We start from the raw sequence: 18,744 nt of genomic DNA, 5'->3' as shown, positions 1-18,744 counted from the left end.
TTTTTGTAGTCTGTTGTTCTCCTTCTGGAGAAAGAAAATGGCTTCACATTGCCCTCTGCTGGCCTTCAGTGGATCACACCAGACTACACGACATTTACACTTCCCAAACTCACTGTACATCAAGTTTTCGGTTTTTACTTTATGATCCAGGCGTAAATCTTACCCAAAGTAGACGGTCGGGGAGGAACTCGCTGTGTTCTGGTTCCTGTCTAACAATAGGAAATGAGGCTGAGCTGCTGCTGGCTCGTCTCCACAGGATGTGGCCTGGCTGGGCAGGAGCCAAACCTCCTCTCCAACTTCAGATCCACACACTTAATGTCATGAAAGCCGTAGCAAAACAGAAAACTGCTTTGTTCACTGCCATATATCCATGTAGTAAACTTGTAACGGTGAGGTACGGTATTAACGTATGACTTAATTTTTTCCAGCGGGGTTTACTTTTATAGTCGGTTTTTACACATATCAGAAAAGCCAAGGCACACATTGGTGTCAATGCTGCTGTTTTATTGCTTGGATCATAAAAATATTAAAGGTGGACTACCATTCAAATGTACACAAATACATGAGCAAGTTTATAATGTGGAGGAGACACAGAAAAAAAATTAAAAGGCGTGAAAAAAGCTGATAAATCAGATTACAAAAACACTGTCAAGCACTTGGGAGTCTAATTAGTTTTCCCTCAAGGCAAATTAGAGAAATTAATTTGAGTATTTCATCAGCAGTGTTTTCTATTATCAAAACAGTGAGAAGCCATTTAGTGCTCGTTCACCACAAACTTTGATCAATAGACCCTGGAAAGCCACAAAACTTGCATCAGACTTGAAAGTTATGTAACACTATCGAAGGATTAAAACAATACAGAGGCAGTTTAATAAGCGAGAATGGCAATTTCCTCCAAACACAATCTGAGCCAAAATCGGTTCCTGTGCAAAGGTGAGATAGTTAAGCATTAACTTGCATCAGGATCTGAATGCCCCATGCCACAACTCGCACGCATGTTTGTGTGCACAGCCGAATCGTTGAACTTGTAGAACTGACATACAGCGCAGTGTGTTTACCCTCTATCACATCCAGACCAGACAGTAAACACCAGTCAGATCCTCACTGCGCTGTGCTGCCCCTGCAGCCAGTTTCTGTGAAGAACCATAATCTACACATGAGGATCTCTGCAGCTTATTCTTGTGTGAATGCGTCCATTACTCAGCAGTGACAGTAAAACTACAGACAAGAGTCAAGCAATGGCTTACACACTGTTTTGATGCTTCTCCCTTTGATAATTTCCCATGAAAGCCAACTTAAAAGCACAAACACTAGATGTTAAAATGCAAACATTTTGGAATTAAACCACAATGAAAGGCAAATTTATTCTGATAAAATACTTGTTTTCAAGAGCAAGAGCGCTTATTGTACGTTAATGTGTCCAGTCATAAATGCTCCCACATTGTTCAGAGAAAAGCTACTTGAAAGTCATCTTTCATCCAATTACAGTGACCCGAGGTTTGCACTGTAATCATCATGTAAAAAGCAGCTTCCTGTTGAATTACCCAGGAGCATTTATAGACAAGTGGAAAACAAGTCCTCCACTCACTTAAATTTGTCCCTTAACTTCAAACAAATTTGAGAATTAAGACAACTTTAGTGGAAAAACACAGACATAGAAACACACAACATCTCCTGTACATAATGATACCTCAACCACAAACTCTGACTGAACCAATCTCTCTGTTTCGCTTCATCTGACTACAGAGGCCTGGGGTTTAGTCTGTAGTCGTCACTAAGAAACATTGAGACATGAGTTCAAGCTCAGAGGTCGACAGCTGAGATCATCTTTCAGAGTGCAGGAGAGTCAGGACAGGAGCCAATAATAGTGCAAGTTTAGATGGGTTGTTGCAATATTTATCTACTTATAGACACTGATTGGTGTCCGATTAAACAAAATCCCTGATTAAAATGTTAATCCCCCTCTTTCTTCTCCCATCCCATTCTGTACCCCACTGAACTCAGAGATCCTTTTTTTTTTTCTTCAGCTGGCTAGATGGCGACTACACGGCATTACGGCAAACCACATGCCCTGACTTGAATCGACAATCTTCTTCTTACTTCATCTTCTCCAGGAACGAACGCACTTCCATTGGGTCGTAGCCCCAAGGGCCCACCTTACCCTAGGGAACACAGAGCGAGGAATGTTAGAGATCATCCTTGGTTTTGTTAGAATCAGGAAGAACAAATCAAGACAAGATGTCAGTGTTTTTGTCATGATGCAAACACATAGGTTCGACATCTCTGGCAGATCTAACATGAGCCTGGCTCCACGCCAAATACATGCAGGGTCTGTTCCTGTTATTGCTCAACACCCTACACCATAGCGTGAGTAGGCGACGCTGTTCCTACTTCTTGCATGTGAAGAGCAAAGAGTGTGGAGTGGAACAGATTTCCTGTCACTTTTGCTGGAAGCCAATCAATCAGGATCCCATAAAAATCAATGTGCAGGTATTTGATTGCAAGGTATCAAATCTCACCTTGTAGACGACTTTCCCAGCCTGTAGCACGTAAAGCCTCTCAGGCAAAGCGCCGTACTTTATGGCGGTGACATCATTCATTTCATCCACAACCACCGGACACAGGGGATCCTTCTGAACCAGGATATGTGCTGCCGACAGTCTGTCCTCCAAGCTCCGGTGGCGGTTGATGTCAATGTTGTTAGTAAAGGCCCAACCATCTGAGACAGAGATACAGGGTGTGATTTCACTAGAATAACACTAAAGGCAGCAGTACAATAAATCATTTTTAATAGTTGTTGCATAAGTAGGCTACATTAGCCTACTGCATCCAAAGTTAAAGCAGTTTTCCAACAGTGACTGCAGCCCAGACTATGGCACTATATCACAGATCTATAGTTAATTTCAATTTTGAACTCAGAGATTCAACATTTGATTTAGACTGTGTTATAGTTAAGAGGAAACATTTAATCAACGTTATTTATTTTATGTTTATTCTTGGGGTGTGAAATTACCCTGAAGCATTTAAATCTTCAATTACAGCACTTCAACAGGGATCGTAAGTGACAAAAGCACATGATACATATTTATCACAATTTAAGGGCAAAAGAAAAAAGGTATTTTTAACATTAATTTTCAAAATTGTCCATTGTGCACTCTGGGGAAAGCCTATTTGTAAATAAAGTTTATTTTATTTTCCTCTCACTGTAGAGGAAGCAGTGATTCTCCTCCACTGATACATTTCAGGATGATAATAAATTCACCTGTTGAATGCGCCTCAGCGATGTAGACCACGAGAAACTCAGCGACATCTCCGAAGTCCTTGACGAGTTGCTTGAACTCGTCAAGTTTGTACATAAACGGGGGTCAGGTGCAACTTCCAAAACTCAACACCAGAGGTCTGTTCCCTGCAAATAAAAGACAAACAAATGAACTAGAAATTAGATATACTAAGATCGAGAGACACAATTGCAAAGAATGAAAAGCATGAATGCACAACGCACCTTTCAAGTACTTGCAGACGCTGGTTTCATCCCCGTCCATGGTGACCACAGGTGAGTCGGGAGCTTCTTCTCCCACAAACGCCTCCTGACCTAGAGACAGCCACATGTGCAGGGAGGCGGTTCTGACGAACTTGAATGACTTAAAAGTCGGTCCCCAGTCTTCATACTTAAAGTTGGGATTCTGGGTCATGGTGATTTTTTCACCCATTTTGAGGATTTGCTTCTTAGTGAAGCTTGGTGAGATAAAATGCATAATCGTGATTATGATGTGGAGTGCCGCCATGTAGCAAAAGAGGGATGCTGTCGAGAAATACAGCAGCACTTTTTGCACAAACATGCTTGCTCCTTGGTGGTGAAGTCCCGTTTCTCTCAGCGGTCCTCTCTTTCTGCAGACTGTCATTAGATTGTTGAACATGTCGGTTACCGCCCACTCGGCTCGTGTGTGATAAGAGCTGCCTTCACGGCCCCTCGGTGAGCTCACTACTTTCTGAAACCGCGAAATACTTCGGTCGGGAAAGGTTGTGAAAGAAAGTGAGGATGCGTTCAGTTTCATTAAATAGAGACACAAGTTTCCCTGGCAACGGCAAAATGGCATTTTATTTCCATGTAAAAAAAAAAAAAAAAAAAAAAAATCAGCCCCTTAGCACCCAGAGTCTCTCAAAGAAGTAGGAAACCCTAACCTGGTGCATTTAAGATCTTACACTACAGTAATTTTAATGGGGATGAAAAAGGGTGTGTGTTAGAGAGGGTTAACAAAATCCAAGCACTTTTCCAAGACAAACATTGGGAGTGCAATAAGTCTTGTTTTCCCTCTTCCATACCATGTTGCATTTTCCAAGGTAGCTACCTGTCTGGGCAGATTTTTTTCAGCACAATGGCATCATCACCATCAACCTCCACAAAACAGCAGTTGATGTGAAAATGAACACAGAGTTCTATGGGCGTGGTCCAGTGCATGAGTGCTGATACTTACTCTATATAATGATATGGCAGTAAGTGTTTAGGTTAATGTAGTAAAAACCTAAATGACCTCAAAAGTCGGTTGTTGGTAGATTGATACCAGAGTCTGGGGATTCTGAAATTTTCTTCTGGACGAAACTAACATTGTGGGCTGATATGAGTCTAAGTTTTGTGGTCTGTGCTGAATGACTGTTTAGTTTGTTGTGTGCTGGTTATTCACTTCTCATCACCATTTGAGAACAAAAAGGCTGGCACTTATGGCATAAAGTCATATTGTAATACAGTGCTCATGTAATGTGTAGGCCTATTGAAAACAAATGAAATAATGTACAGTCTCAAGCTTTGCAACTGCTTTTTCATAAATTACTTATCTCCAGTATGATTCAATTATTAATGGATCATCTTGTAGAAATTTGTGAACATTTTCTACATTTTTAAAACATTTAACATTTTCAAAATGCTGTTCAAGCTGCCTCATGCATGGTCTTTGGTCATCATGGTCATTCATGGTGCAATGAATGCATTTTGCTTCCTGAATGAGTTTTATTCTCTGAATTAAAGAAATGTATATAGCTAAACTTACTGAGGTCTGAAGGAAGAGCATGGGAAGGGCTTACCTTTACTACAGTATGGTGAAAACATTCCTTTAAGGTTTCTTGTTCATGTTAAGACAAACCAGTATCTGCCTGGAGGTACAGATTTGTCAGCTGCGCAGTTTTGATTGAGGAGATTCATGCTGCCAATCCGGAGATTGGCAGCATGAATCTCCTCAATCACCAGATTCAAATCTGGTGACTGCGGAGGTCAGTGAGTTACACTGAACTGAGCTCACTGTCATGATCATGAAACCAATTTGAGATGACTATACTTTGTGACATAGTGCATTCTCATGCACATGGTTAGTAACTAACTTCAAATTGACTGTGGCATTAAAACCATGATTGCTTGGTGTAAATGACCCCAACAACCCCATGCTGTTGACCCTATCATCTGCATGCCTCTGCAGAAAATGTGTTGCTTTCTAGCTCACCGCAGCTGCAAGAGAGATGTTATCTGAGTTACCATATAGTCTCTCTGTTGTTAACTGGAGACTGTTGCACACGAAAGTCCCAGCCAGTGTATCAGAAATATTCAAACCAACTGGTGTACCGTGGTCAAAGTTGCTGAAATCCCATTTTAGTTCCCACTCATATTTGATATGAACATAAACTGAAGCTCCTGACCTGTATCTGCTGTATGATTTTATGCATTTCACCACATGATTGGCTGATTGGATAATTGCATGAATAAGCATGAGTTCCTGATTAAGTTTCTACATGTATTTTGTGTTAAGTTGAAGTGTTGGGCTTTTTCAAATTCAAAAACTAAAGACAAGAGAAGATTTGAATAACATTTCTTCATGTTTTGTGAAAGGCCGCTTTATCCGTGATGAACTTAAAGAATACCATGAGCCAACAGCCAGTCATACTTTTTTTTTTTTTTTTTCATTTTAGGTGGTTTCCATTGCATGTCTTCTGGTCCTCAATAGCAGTTCTGTCTCAGTTGGCAGGAAAGGTGTTATCAGACAGTTTGATAAGAAAAGGGCGGCTCTGAAATGGGCTGCTGTACACGAGGAGGACCCATTTCTGAGTAGATTGAGAGCAATCTATTTTACCACCATGTTGTTGCTGCTATACCACTCTCTAGGACCTTGAAAAGTTCTGTTGTTGTTTACACTCCGTCCTTTTCATGTTGTGACATTTCTAAATGTTGACCTAACCTGAGATAAAGTACTTAAATGCAAATTTGACTGCACCTGAAGCACTGCAACAATAAAAAACAAAACAAAAAAAACAACAACAACTGAAGAACAACAATAAAGTTACTGACACCAAGCAGTGGCATACCATTAGGGCAATTAAAAGTTAAAATGATACATTAATTAAGATGACATCGATCTCAGAGCAGCTTTATGTCCCATAAAACTAAGGATCTTCTATTTCCTGTGTATACTGCCCACCTGTGGTGGCAGCAGGGTGTTGTCCCTTCAAGCTATAGCTTGATTTGAGGTTGTATACTTATCCATTGCTCCATGGTGATTATGCATCCATGTGATTATGATAGTCAAAGTGCACTGGTCAAACTGTCCTTGACTCTGCTGATGGTGTGGCGCGAGCAGCGGTGTGGGAACTACAAATCTGCAAAGAGGCAGTAGAAGCTGCAAGTGAAGTGGTCCTGGTCCTGGTCCAGTCTGAGGGTCATTTCCATGGATGATGTTGGTGCAAAAATGTATAGTAAGTTTGAGAGGTTTGGTTTTGAGACATACAATTGTAACAGTAGTCCAACAGCTCATTTAAGAAATAGCTAGGTTGCTAAGTATGTTTGACTGTGGAGTAAGAGAGCGGACGACGAGAGTTAGCTTGTAGCAGTTAGCACAGGTAACTTAGCCTAACTTACCCCTTGTGGCTAGATGGTGGTCGGCTTTCTAACAGACATGTAGGTGATGGGTGAAGGAAAATGCAACATGCAAGAAAAGATATGTGAGAAGTGAGAACATTCAAAAAAGTATGTTTTATGAATCAGAAAGCCCGTAGAAAAGAAGTTAAAGTTTAACTGAAATGACACCATGATGGCTGCACCTGGTGAGCTTCAAGCCTACATTTTAACCTATGATTTTTAACTCGTGGAGGCCGTTTTACTCAAACTGTAAGTTACTGTCACCATCATCACAAATAACTGTGTCTTTGAATCAGAATAATACTTGATTGAAGTCCAGAGCAGTGTTTTAAACAAGTTTTGCTTCTTGTTTTTGCTATTTTTATTAGGGAAATAATGGGTGTATGGACAAAATGAGAGAGCATTTGTATTTACGTAACTTCAACAACCAGTACCAACTTGAGTGCTCTTCTCTTTCTCTCTTCTTATCTGGGAACATCTGATAGTCTCATTTCCAACAGCACTTAAATGCAACATCAGCCCCAGTAATTCTTGTCACGCATTTCCGCTTTCGTACAGCCACATGTACGATTGAACCGACAGGCAGACCCGGTCCCACTGTTCCCACCGCGCTGATAAACTCGCTGGACAGGTTGCTCCACTCGGTCATTGTTGACGCATACTAACAACCAGCGGACCCGCCGTCGCCCCCTGGTTCAACTGTGACCCAGTTAGGACCGTGAGGCGTTCACGGTCACAGCCACACGATGGCGCTGCGGAACAGCATTTCCCAAATACAAGCTCTGCTCCTCATGACCAACTCTTCTCTGAGGACTGGGTCAAGAAAAAAAAAATGTAATTCAGGGTCGTGGATTTTAGGAGACTGTTTGTTTATTTATTTATTAATTATGTGTTTATTTAGGTTATTTATTTACTCTTTTTCCCCCCCAACTTCATATTGATCTGTCCCAAGAGATGCATTTTATACCTTCACAAGATTTTGTATAATTATTTATTGATCATCACCATCATTCTCATCATCATGCACCGTTGTTTACTTACTTAAAAAGTCAGTCAAACCATATATATAATTCAGATTGAACCATAGACTGTATAAAAAAGATTGAACACAGTGCCACTATTGAATTTTTCTTGTTTTTAATTTTTTTTTACTAAGCGATTCATTTTACGTTTTCATTCAGGTTTCTGGAAGAACTATGGAGGTTAAATGTAAAAGAAAAATAGCCAAAATAAACCCATGCTTTCTGCTCTTTTTTCATGAAGTAGCCTACATAGATTAGATTATACATATTATACATATACATATTATACATTGCAAACCACTAACACTAACATTAAAAAAAAAACTTAGCTGTCGTTTGATTACATTGCACTGTTGTGGCGTTATAGTCTCGCGATCATTTATGAGCGAGGATATCAGTGTGATAACTCACTGTATTAAAGTTTGAACACCACCGATGTCCAATTAGCCTACCTGTTGTTCCACTTTGACATCCACTCTGTGTACGACTCGTATTAATCTACATGTCACCCGTGACCGGCTGCACTGTGGCTGAGAGCACACGGGGTTGTAGCCTACTACGCACATGCAGCACCTCGCAAACTTTACATCCAAGCTCAGATTTACAGGCGGCTTGATCCAGATCTTTATCCTCCCACAGAGACACGGACGCGGTCTTCATTGGTGCTCCCGAGTCCTGCGGAGCAGCGGAGCTATCGGGTGTCAATCTCAGGGAGAGAGAGAGAGAGAGAGGAAGAGAGAAAGAGAGAGAGAGAAGAGGAGGGAGACGCATGGGATGCTGATGACTTATCCTCAGTACTGAGAGGATGCTATCGATCAGGCTCGCCAGTGTTTCCACCTCCAGTTTGATAAACATGCTGATGTGCGCAATTAGACGTCTCTTGTCTGGTTCAAGCTCATCGGGCAAGGTAGGTGCTGCCAAATCCAATCAAAGCTTTTTCATTTATTTATTTATTTTTGTTTATGTTCATTCTTCCTGTTCAAATGAACACATCCTTATCACCGTCTGTGTAGCTTTGTCGATATGGTTTCTTAACCCCCCCGTCCCCCATCTCTTCTCTTGCGCGCAGGTAATGTGAGCGGCGCCTATAGGCTACACACACTTGCATGGGCAAGCCGAGGCATCAATGCAGAACTCCTCAGCGCTGTTCGGGATGGTCAGCCACTGTCAGACCCCAACTTTCGCGGACTTCACCGGCATGACTCTCTCCGTGTACGGCAGCAAGGCGGACATCTGTGCGCGACGAGCCGGGAGCGGAGGCTTTGGATCTCAGCTTTGCCGGAGCCCCAGTGACACCGCGACTCACATGACCTGCTCCAGCCCCAAGCGGCTCGGCGCGTCCGAGCAGAAAGCTGCGCATCTGTCAGCCAAAACCCCGCGCTCCTGCTTCTCTCTCCAGCCCATGCAAGGTAGGCCGTGTGTGTGTGAGAGTAATTGACGCTATCGAGGTGGTTATACAGAGTTGGTCAAATCTCCGAATTAATTACCATAACATTTGATGTAGTAATTTTATTGTCCTTAGCTATAAAATCAAACCATGAGGAGAACAACAGCACATCCAGTCAAACAGCAGCTGTCTCACTCTTGCAAATTATCAGTTTCCAGGTTATTTGAGATGTAATGATAAAAAAAAGCCATCATCTTCTGCTTCCACATGGCTCCTCTCTGAGCATCCTTTGATACAGCTATAGTGCATTTGTGCTGAGAGCCCTGTTTTCCAGTTGTGGATTAGGTCTAGCTAATTAAACCCAGAACTCACTTGGATCCTCAGCCAATTCATAAATTACCACCACAATCAAAGTGTCTATTGCACATGAAGGCAGTGATGTGCAGTATGTGGAGGAACTGCTGAGCAAATGTGCATTTCCTGCCGATGTTAACAAGGCATGACAGCCTTTAGTTCATGGGAGGATTAGTGTGATATTGGCTCATTTAGGGTAGACCATTGAAAGCTTTTGACAGTCTGAAACAATACTGTCATGAATGAATTGGCAAATATTTATCCTCCAATTTAGCTCCTAATTAAAAATAATACTAAAGTGACATTTCAAATTGCCGTGCTCTAGTTTACTCTCTTAAATCTCAGTCAGTGCCTTTAGGAAAAAAAAAAGAAAAAAATAGAATAAACTTTGACATGGGCTCATCAGTGAAAGCGAAAACTTTACAACAACAATTACATAGATGAAATGAGCAGTGTCATATACAGATAGCATCCAGAGTGGAAACTGGGCTCTTGGGTCTCTGTGGAAGCCTGCTCCATCCTGTTTAGACAGAGTGTTGTTGTGAGAGGGCGGAGGTAATTACAGCCCCATCCTAAATTATGATTAGACGGAACAGACTTTTATATTAGCAATCATCCTTGCAGCAAGAAGAGGATCAACGGATTTGATTATTGTTTCTTCTGGCTAAACACAAACCATATGTCTGCCGAATGTGTCTCTCAGCATTTATGAGTTCTCTTGGAGCACAGTTGTGCCCTCAGCCCTCCATCCCCAGCATCCTCGTACCAGAATGAATCGTCTCATTGTCTCGGCAGCGCTTTTGAACTCGCTTCCCGTAAATTGTGGGAATGCAAGATGTGTTATGTGTTTGTGGATTATGTTGTGCAGATTAATGCTGAAGCAGACGCATACATGTCCGTTTGTTTTGCTCTGACTCATTGAGGCAGCTGAGTGATATTTTTAATAGCTTCAGTATCTTGTGGGTTTTGTGAATTAAAATAGTTTTCTGGAGAGCAAACAGAAAAAAAGCCCTTATTGATTCAGCGAAATGTGTTTCATGATTTGGCAGGACTTTATTGTCACATATTTTTGGAGTTATATTTGAGTAATAAAAAGTTTCATTGGACTTGACTTGTTCTGCTATTGTTGCTGTCTGTATCCTATATGAATACGCGCCGCCTTCCAGGCATTTCCATGTTGTTTTATCGTCTCTTTTGCTGAGCATGGAGTATGAAAGTGATCTCAGTACTCATCAGTCTTTTGTATCATGCCTCATTTCAGGCTGATCGTATTACACACTCCCATTTGGGGACAGAGCTGGAGTTTAAACTGCATTCTCAACCATTACTTTAGATTTATACCGAGAAGAATCTCTGAACAAACACAGACGGTAATATTTATCCTGAGGGAAGTGAGACAGTAGGGAGAAGAACTTACCTCAGACGGGAGATTTTCTGACCTCGAACATGTTCGCTGTGATTGCAAAATGTGAACGATTACTAAGTGATAAAATATTGTGCTCTGCTGATGTTTCATCTTATCTTCACATTAGGGTTTTTTTCCAGGGAAGCTGCAAAAAGTACTGAGATGAATTGAGAGATATTTGCATTCAGAGCTGCTTTGCTGTTTTTTTTTAATTGAATAGGTAATTTATTTAATGTAATGTTTGTTTACAAGTGTTTAAATGAAGCAGTAAATATCTGAGTGAGAAACAGATTTGGGATGGATGAGTGAGTTACAGAGAGTAGGAGCTGAGGTGCCGTTGTGCTCTGTCATTTCTGGTCAGACTGGGATTCTGTTTTTCATGCGTTCAGACCTCTCAGTCGCTCCCTCTTGCATTTTAAAAGCCGTTCCCAGCTCGAATTCAAGAAAAAATTGCTCTCTATTTTTCTTTGTGAAGAGCCGAATGACGCACAAATCACAGTAGCTTATGTCACACCAGGTGCGTGGCTTCGGAAACCATGTGCGCCGCTCCTCGCGGAGTGGAACAGCCACTGATCATCCTAACACCGCGAGCGCGTAGATGTGCTATGAATATTAGTGCCCGGTCACCAGCAAAGAAAATATTTAGCTTGCAAAGAAAAACACGACCCTCTAGAAAAAAAAAAAAAAAAAGAATATCAGGGTTGAATGAAGTGTGTACCCTAGCATCATTTGATACCTTACTAACGTTTCTCCTGGCCCGGGACGATGCTGCCAAGCCTGTGAGCTTATTTGAGGAAAATGTTTGAGTTAGAGGAGGCTGCTGCAGTCTCACACTCCCTCTCTCAGATAAATGCAGAGGTCTGTCTGTTGATTCAGCCCCTAAACAGATGAGTAATGGACTTTTGGATTTGGTCATTGTTGATAGTGTTGTTGTTTGTTTTTTTCTTTCATTTCTTTGACTGTTTCCTGCTGTGTTTAGTGAACACACATAACCGTGTGGCATGTTTTCCAGAGGTCTCACATACAGTCTTTATACATGTAACACACACACATACGTCTGTAAGCAAGGACACAAAGTTACCAGCACCTATTTTTAATACATGTTGACAATGTGCCAGCATATGCTTAACACAAACCCTATGCACATACTGACATAGCCACACACACACACTCACTCCCACCCACACGCATCTATGTACCTATATATTCACACACACGTATCTGACGTGAAGTGGCACTGGCACCGATGCTGAATTCCCACAAACTGACTTGGTTTCCTGTGTTTTTCCGCGGCAGCATTTGTCGACGTCAGCCTGCAGGGCGATAATCTGACTGTTATGAGAAACAACCGACCATTACAGCTCACTCTGAGCCGCTGCTGTGTCAAACACTTAATGACAGCTTCCCAGTAGCCTGTGAAGAGTTCTGCTCAAGTGCACAAAGGAACACATTAAGTGCTTTTGGTGAAGTCGGTTGTTCCAATCAGACCATGTGGTCTATTATTATTTTTTTATAGAAAGAAAAATTGCATGGTATAGATTTCGCTGTTGCGTTAAAAACCCTGGAATATTTCTCTTCATAAAAAAAGTCCAAAATAGAAGACTAAGTGATGTGGTAACTGTCATAAATGTTCTGAAAATATACATATCATTCTTGCCTTCAACATCTCATTGAAACTAGCAAAATATGATGCTCGGCCGTAACTACAAGGAAGCTGGTGTTCAGGTTTAAATTATCAGCATTTTTTGGATAGTTCCCTTGAAATAAATCCTCCGATTTGTGTCATGTAAAATGTTTGTACAGCTATAATTCCGGGAAATGTTAGCTTCAGCTGTTTCATGGGGTTTTGAATTTCTGAAATTACCTTGGACTTGAGGCTTATAAATGCTTTAAGTTTGGATTTGATGTACACACAGATCATATTGTTTATTCATCTTGGATTTCATTCATTTTTTCGGTTTTGACTTGACTCATTGTGAAATTATTATAGCAACTTTCCTGAATCAGGGGTGTGACGGAGGTGTCTCTAAATCAAAGAGTTTCTTTAGTAAATGGTTTATTCTTGAAAAGACCAAAAGAATGGTACCAGATCTGTAGAAAATCCCCAGTGGTTGGATCAATCACCAGGGGGAGATGAACAAGCAGGTGACACAGTGCAAATATTTCAGTGAGAATTGTGACCACAGTGTAAAATTGATCTTGAATCTGTCGATGTTTAAACTTTATGCAGATTAAGTCTGTGTGGATTAGATATGAGCATTATGATCATGATCTCTTCCAGGGCGACTACTGACTCCAATAATTCTCCACGGTGTTATTGTCTAGTTTGGCAGTCTCACTGTGAAATTAAAATTTCAAGTCCAGAATGTGATGAGAAGAGCAGGGGAAATGCTCTTTTGTCCTTACAGGGAATATCTGAGGAAGACACTGTTGAACAAGCCAATATGGCTGACCCCTTTCTGTTTATGTATGAGTAAGAGCTTTTGTTACAGAAGGTTTAAGCTCACATCATTCTGTTGTACAACGGTAGAGGGGTTTATACTGTACACAGTTGAGCTATTGTTATTTACTTCTTGTTGTATTGTCGCTCTTTCTATATTGTGAATTTATGTGTCATGCAGTTGTGTGTGTGTGTGTGTCACATTCGCATTTGTCCATTTGACTATCAACGATTATGATGAAATATAAAGACTTAAAATAAATATTGATATTGTGTTTATATTCCCCCTACACTCACATTTGAGTCTAATTCATTTGTGAAGATGTTGAAGTAAAGTTGGCTGATTGCAATTTTATTATTATTATCATCAAAAAGCTTCCTATAAATATTGTGATAATATCATGACTGTGAATTCTTTGGGCCACAATTATCATGTTGTGAAAATCTGATAATGAAACACTTCTGTTCTGAAACAAATAATTTCGTATTAGCTGATTTGTCAGCCAGAGACTGAATCACTGCCACCTCAGTGGAGCTCTTTTTTCTATTAGGAAAAGTAGTTCATTTTGAATTTGGAGGATTTCAGCATTAGCGGCAGGTCAATGTGCCAAAAGGACGTAGTAGCGGGGGCCAGGTTATGGCAGCTCTCCCACCCAGATGTTGTGAAAGAGCGATCAACCCTCAGAGAAAACATTTCGCTGTCACTGCAGCTAAAACAGACTTGACCTCTTTTTGAACTAGCGCTTCACTTAGTTTCACTATCGCGGTTGACCAAGAACTTGACCAAGATCTTGTTTTTCACCAGATCGTGAAAAAGTTTTGTGTTACTTTCACAGTTTGTTGACAGCCGCATTTAACAGGGAAACCTAGAGACAAAACAGCCTTTAAATCATGTGGACCTACACATGTGGGCATGTTTATTCATATCGCAGTAGTACAGTAATAGTAGCATTCTTCTCACAAGGTTTCTCACCAGTCAGTACATTCCCATGAGCCTCAGCCCACGTCTTTTTTCTGCCTCTCGTATGAGCTCAGCACTGAGTTATGGGCATATGCGAGGGTGCTGCCTGGGAAGGGTGTTGCAGGGTGTAATGTTTGCAGCATGTTCCATTGATTCATAAAGCCGAGGCCCGGTGATGATTCTGCAGCGGTATTCCCGTAAACCTCTGTCTGGCTGAGAAGGCGAGGAGGGAATGCTGGGTAATGGAATGAGAGCGCTTCCTGAGTCACAGCCACTAGAGAGGGAGAGTGAGAGAACACCCCTGGTCTGGCATCTGCTGGGCTGAATCACCTCAATCAAAGTTGGCCGGGGATACGCACATGACGTGTGTGGAAACAGGAGATAAGTGGCAGAGGAAGAGACGAGCGCCGCGTCGTCCCGAATGTGGTGGGATTCAAAGAAAGAGACGGAGATGAACGAGACGTCGACGGTGACTGTTTCTTTTGAAGTAGTCGCTCTGAAATAACAAAATGAACATGAGAATTGAAGCACTGCAGTCTCTCTGCTGCCCTTCTCCCTCCATATATACTCTGTCAGTCGGGTCAGATGTTCTCATTCTTATGTGACCAGTGTGGTATGACTGTGGCATCTCGCTGTAACCAAAGGCATTCTGACATTCATACTGCCAGAGAAATCCAAACAGTCACACAGCAAAAAATATGATCTGGTTTGAGTAAGTGTCGAAATATCTCTGGAATACCAGAAGAAATTTGCTCCGGGTCTCGGTTTAATCAAGAGAAAGCTGCAGAGTTGGCTCGGATAGATCATCATAAAAATGTATTTTTAGAAGCTCACCTTGCCTTGAGAAGTACTCAGAGTTCCACGCACTGCAAGTTTTGCTGATGAGGGGATTACGCTGCCAGGTCTTGTGAATTAAAACAGATTTGTTTTTGCCTCTTTTTTGTTTTTTTTAACTATTTGTAGCAAAGATAGAAAGACTTCTCATCTCCTGATTATTTTCTCCTGGACAGGCATGCCACAGCTGACCGCATGTCTTTAGTGTCTGCATTACTCATGCATTTTCAGACGGCAGCGACTCCTCTCACAGACCTCTCCGTGTATGACTTAGCACACGGGTGGGTTTTTGATTTACATCTCAGCTGTGCCACTTGCTGTTCTTGGCTCAGATGCTGCTGTGTTTCATCAAAGAAAAATCCGCTCCACTCTGACTGTGGCAGTTAAGGCGGCCGTCCGCCGCTGCGCTGCCTCTGCCAGAGCGGGGCCGAGAGCTGATGGGGCCCTCACAGCTGTCAGCTGGAGAGAGAGAGAGAGAGAGAAAGAGAGAGAGGCAGAGAGGCAGAGGAAGGGAGGGAGATGTGACCATAAGGATTAGGGCTTTACTGACCCACATAAACAGGCAATAAGAAAACAGATTGTGCAAGTTTTGCTCATTTGAGTCACTCATGAGGAAGCTGCTGGTTCATCTTTCCCACCAGAGAGCAGGGCTCTATCAGCACTTTATCTCATCATACGTATGATGAAGATGTGACACACACACAACACGTAGGTAGTTGCTAAGTGTGCATCAGAGCTTTGTGAACAGCATCACCGCATAAAACTGCTACAGCCGCAGTTTCAGACAACTCCAACGACTTAAGCAGCGTCTGAAGTGGCCTTTTTTTTTTTTTTTTTAACAACGCTGGTCATGATGGTGATTAATCAGCCAGCCGGTCAAGCACTGGCTTCATCCGAGTGGTCAAAAACAAATGGGCAAACATGATGCGAGTGGAGGCTGTTTTTAATGCCTTCATTAGAGCGGAGGAGAGGGCAGCCAAAAAGATTGAGTTTTATCCTCTCTCTTGTTCTCTCTCCGTCTCTGCCAGGAAGCTTCTATGGGGCAGTGCCCAGACAGCTCACCGCACCATTGGCTGGCGCCGCCCCAGAGGACTATGAAAGACATTATAAAGTCTAATAGTGCAGTTTATATACTTTATTAGTGCTCGTTAATAGAAGCCCAGCGTTCTGGAAGAATTACTTATTCTCTAGTCATGTGCAAATGCAGTCCAGCCCCTGTGCTGAATTAACTTGCTTACCAGGACTAATAAGTACACAAAGGAGCGATAGAATAAAGGCTGCGTGGAGAAAAAAAACACTTTACTCTCGCTTGTCTGTGAGTGATGTGGGTTGACATCAATCATGAACCTGGATCGTGACAACTTGCACTTCTGACTCAAATATTCACATGTGCATTATGTCTTGGCAGATACAGATCTGTGCGCATTATTGTACAGATAGAGAGCCAAGTTTCATCACACAGTATCTATTGGATTATTCTTTCGAGATATTTTAAAGCACTGGCAACCAAATTTATCAGTCAAAATGTATTATAGCGTATACATGGCTCGGAGTCAAGACCTCTAAGGTTTCATCAGTGCAGAGATTGATATCGTCCTGTTCATCACACAGGCAGCACGGGGGCACAGGTGGACTGGTGCTTTGTCAAAATGTTTCTTTTTTATGTTTCTTTGTTTTGTTTTGTTCCAGTAGAAAATCTGGACAGCCTCGGTTGCGGCACGATGGGAGGAAGTGGAGGATTTTGGGAAAGTGATGCTGGTGCCCTGTTCAGGTTAATGCTTGTAACTCAAAGTTGCAGGGAGCTGGGAGCCCTGCCAGGCCGACTCTGGATGTTAATAAAGTTTAGAGGCTGCATGCCAGCACTGTGATCTGTAAAGCTTAGGGTTATTTTTACAGACTTTTTACAGACAATTATATTTGAAAGGCAAGGCTGTTTTTCAGTGGGCTAATATCAGAGCAAGGAGATGGTGTATGTGATAAGAAGATGCAATTTCCCATGATGTGACGCTGTGGAGTGCCTGGATGTTTTTTTTCATCGTGTGGGAATATCTTATGTATGAGAACTCCCTATGTTGCACTGGAACAGCAAATAGACAATAGCACTTATATCATTCCAGTAAAGTGAGCGGTTTTTCCCAAGCATGGTCTCCTTCAACTTAGCCACACACCCTAACACATGGTAGTTGTCGAACAACAACCACCGACAGATGGGTGCCTTCAGGGTGTTTCAGCAACATTTTCAATGAGGAAAGAAGAGAGCATTGCTGATTCATATTCCCTTTCCTTTTTTTTTCATCTTCTTATCCTAGAATTGTCTATTTATTCTCCCACTATTGTCCGTCTCATGTCAGCGTCTGTGTTTAATGGTCTTTGACAGACCGGTGGCCAAACAGGGAGTTGAGGGATTCTAAGATGACTTTGGCTCGTAGCTGCTGTACTGATGTCGCTGTCTGCTCGAGACGTCGGCTTGATTTCACCCTCTGGAGCTGAAAACCACATCTCACACTGATGAGCTGTTTGCCGTGTCCAGAGGTTCTCCTCTGGAAACAGTAGAGACATCTGTTATCTGCTGGCTCCCGTAGTATCTGTCTGATTTACATTCTCTGCTGCATCAAATTGCATTTGAAAGAAGGCTGCGCAGTTTTCATTCTGTTGGCAGTCTCCTCCTGTAATCCCAAAGGAGAAAATAATTTGGCTGGAAGCACTTTTGTTGAAGACAATCAGTTCTGTTCTTCTTTGATTTACTGTTGCCAAGATTAAGTATAGTACTCCTTTTCTCCATTTGAACGAAGGCTCCTATGGGCTGTGCAATAAGTGTGTTAAATGGATCCACATTACACTGAGTAATAACCTCAGTATGCACTCTTCATTAACATGCTTAACATTCCCCCCAAGACCCAGAAGTCGGCTTCTATAACACATTGCTTAACACAAACATCATGTTGGACACTTAGGATTTCTTATGGGGCTCATTGTTAGCTGTTTTAGTAGTGAGTATGTTTGGGCTGTGTTTGCGTGTGTGTACTGTATATATACGTGTGTGTGTGTGTGTGTGTTTGTGCTTGTATGTGCTAATATTTGGGTCAAAGTGAAAGACGTGATGGACGAGTTATTAAAAGATTCCCCTTTGCCAGTTTCATTAGAGCAGAGTACACTGTACTCTGTTTTTGTTTGTAGTTTCTTATTATTTTTGGCTGATGAAATCTGTTGCAACACTGGTCAGACACTTGTTGCGTGTTTCCATAAAATGACCACACATTTTTTTTTGTTTTTGAAAGCAAGAACACTTGGTGAGCCACTGATATTTGTCAACGACCAAATCAATCACCAAAGACATATTATGGTGATTTAATGCCGTTGGACGGTCGAAGATGCGTCAGTTCATTTGGACATATGAAGTCCGTATGTGTGATTGTTTATGGGTGTACACATGCAGATAATGA

The 18,744-nt window shown here is 41.8% G+C and overlaps 2 protein-coding genes across 2 annotated transcripts in view; one reads left to right on the top strand and one right to left on the bottom strand.

Moving 5' to 3' along the window:
* Nucleotides 1–503: 503 nt before the first annotated feature.
* dio1 (iodothyronine deiodinase 1) lies at nt 504–3,861 on the bottom strand. Its single transcript, XM_083970580.1, has 4 exons — nt 3,503–3,861; nt 3,263–3,406; nt 2,520–2,719; nt 504–2,162 (listed from the first exon to the last, which is right to left on the bottom strand). The coding sequence occupies exons 1-4, from the start codon at nt 3,837–3,839 to the stop codon at nt 2,097–2,099; spliced, it is 747 nt and encodes a 248-aa protein (XP_083826706.1). The 5' UTR covers nt 3,840–3,861; the 3' UTR covers nt 504–2,096.
* A 5,365-nt stretch (nt 3,862–9,226) lies between these two features.
* The window catches only part of glis1b (GLIS family zinc finger 1b), a gene marked incomplete at both ends in the record, with an annotated part of 68,258 nt that continues 58,740 nt past the window's right edge, over nt 9,227–18,744 (top strand). Inside the window, one exon of the mRNA XM_083970097.1 lies at nt 9,227–9,329. Within this exon, the coding sequence (XP_083826223.1) occupies nt 9,227–9,329 (103 nt within the window). The remainder of the gene's footprint in view (nt 9,330–18,744) is intronic.

This window comes from Trachurus trachurus (assembly GCF_905171665.1).
Source record: "Trachurus trachurus genome assembly, chromosome: 4".
In the NCBI taxonomy this organism is placed as follows: Eukaryota; Metazoa; Chordata; class Actinopteri; order Carangiformes; family Carangidae; genus Trachurus; species Trachurus trachurus.
The sequence above is the reverse complement of the archived record's forward strand: the minus strand, read 5'-3'. Positions and strand labels throughout refer to the sequence as shown.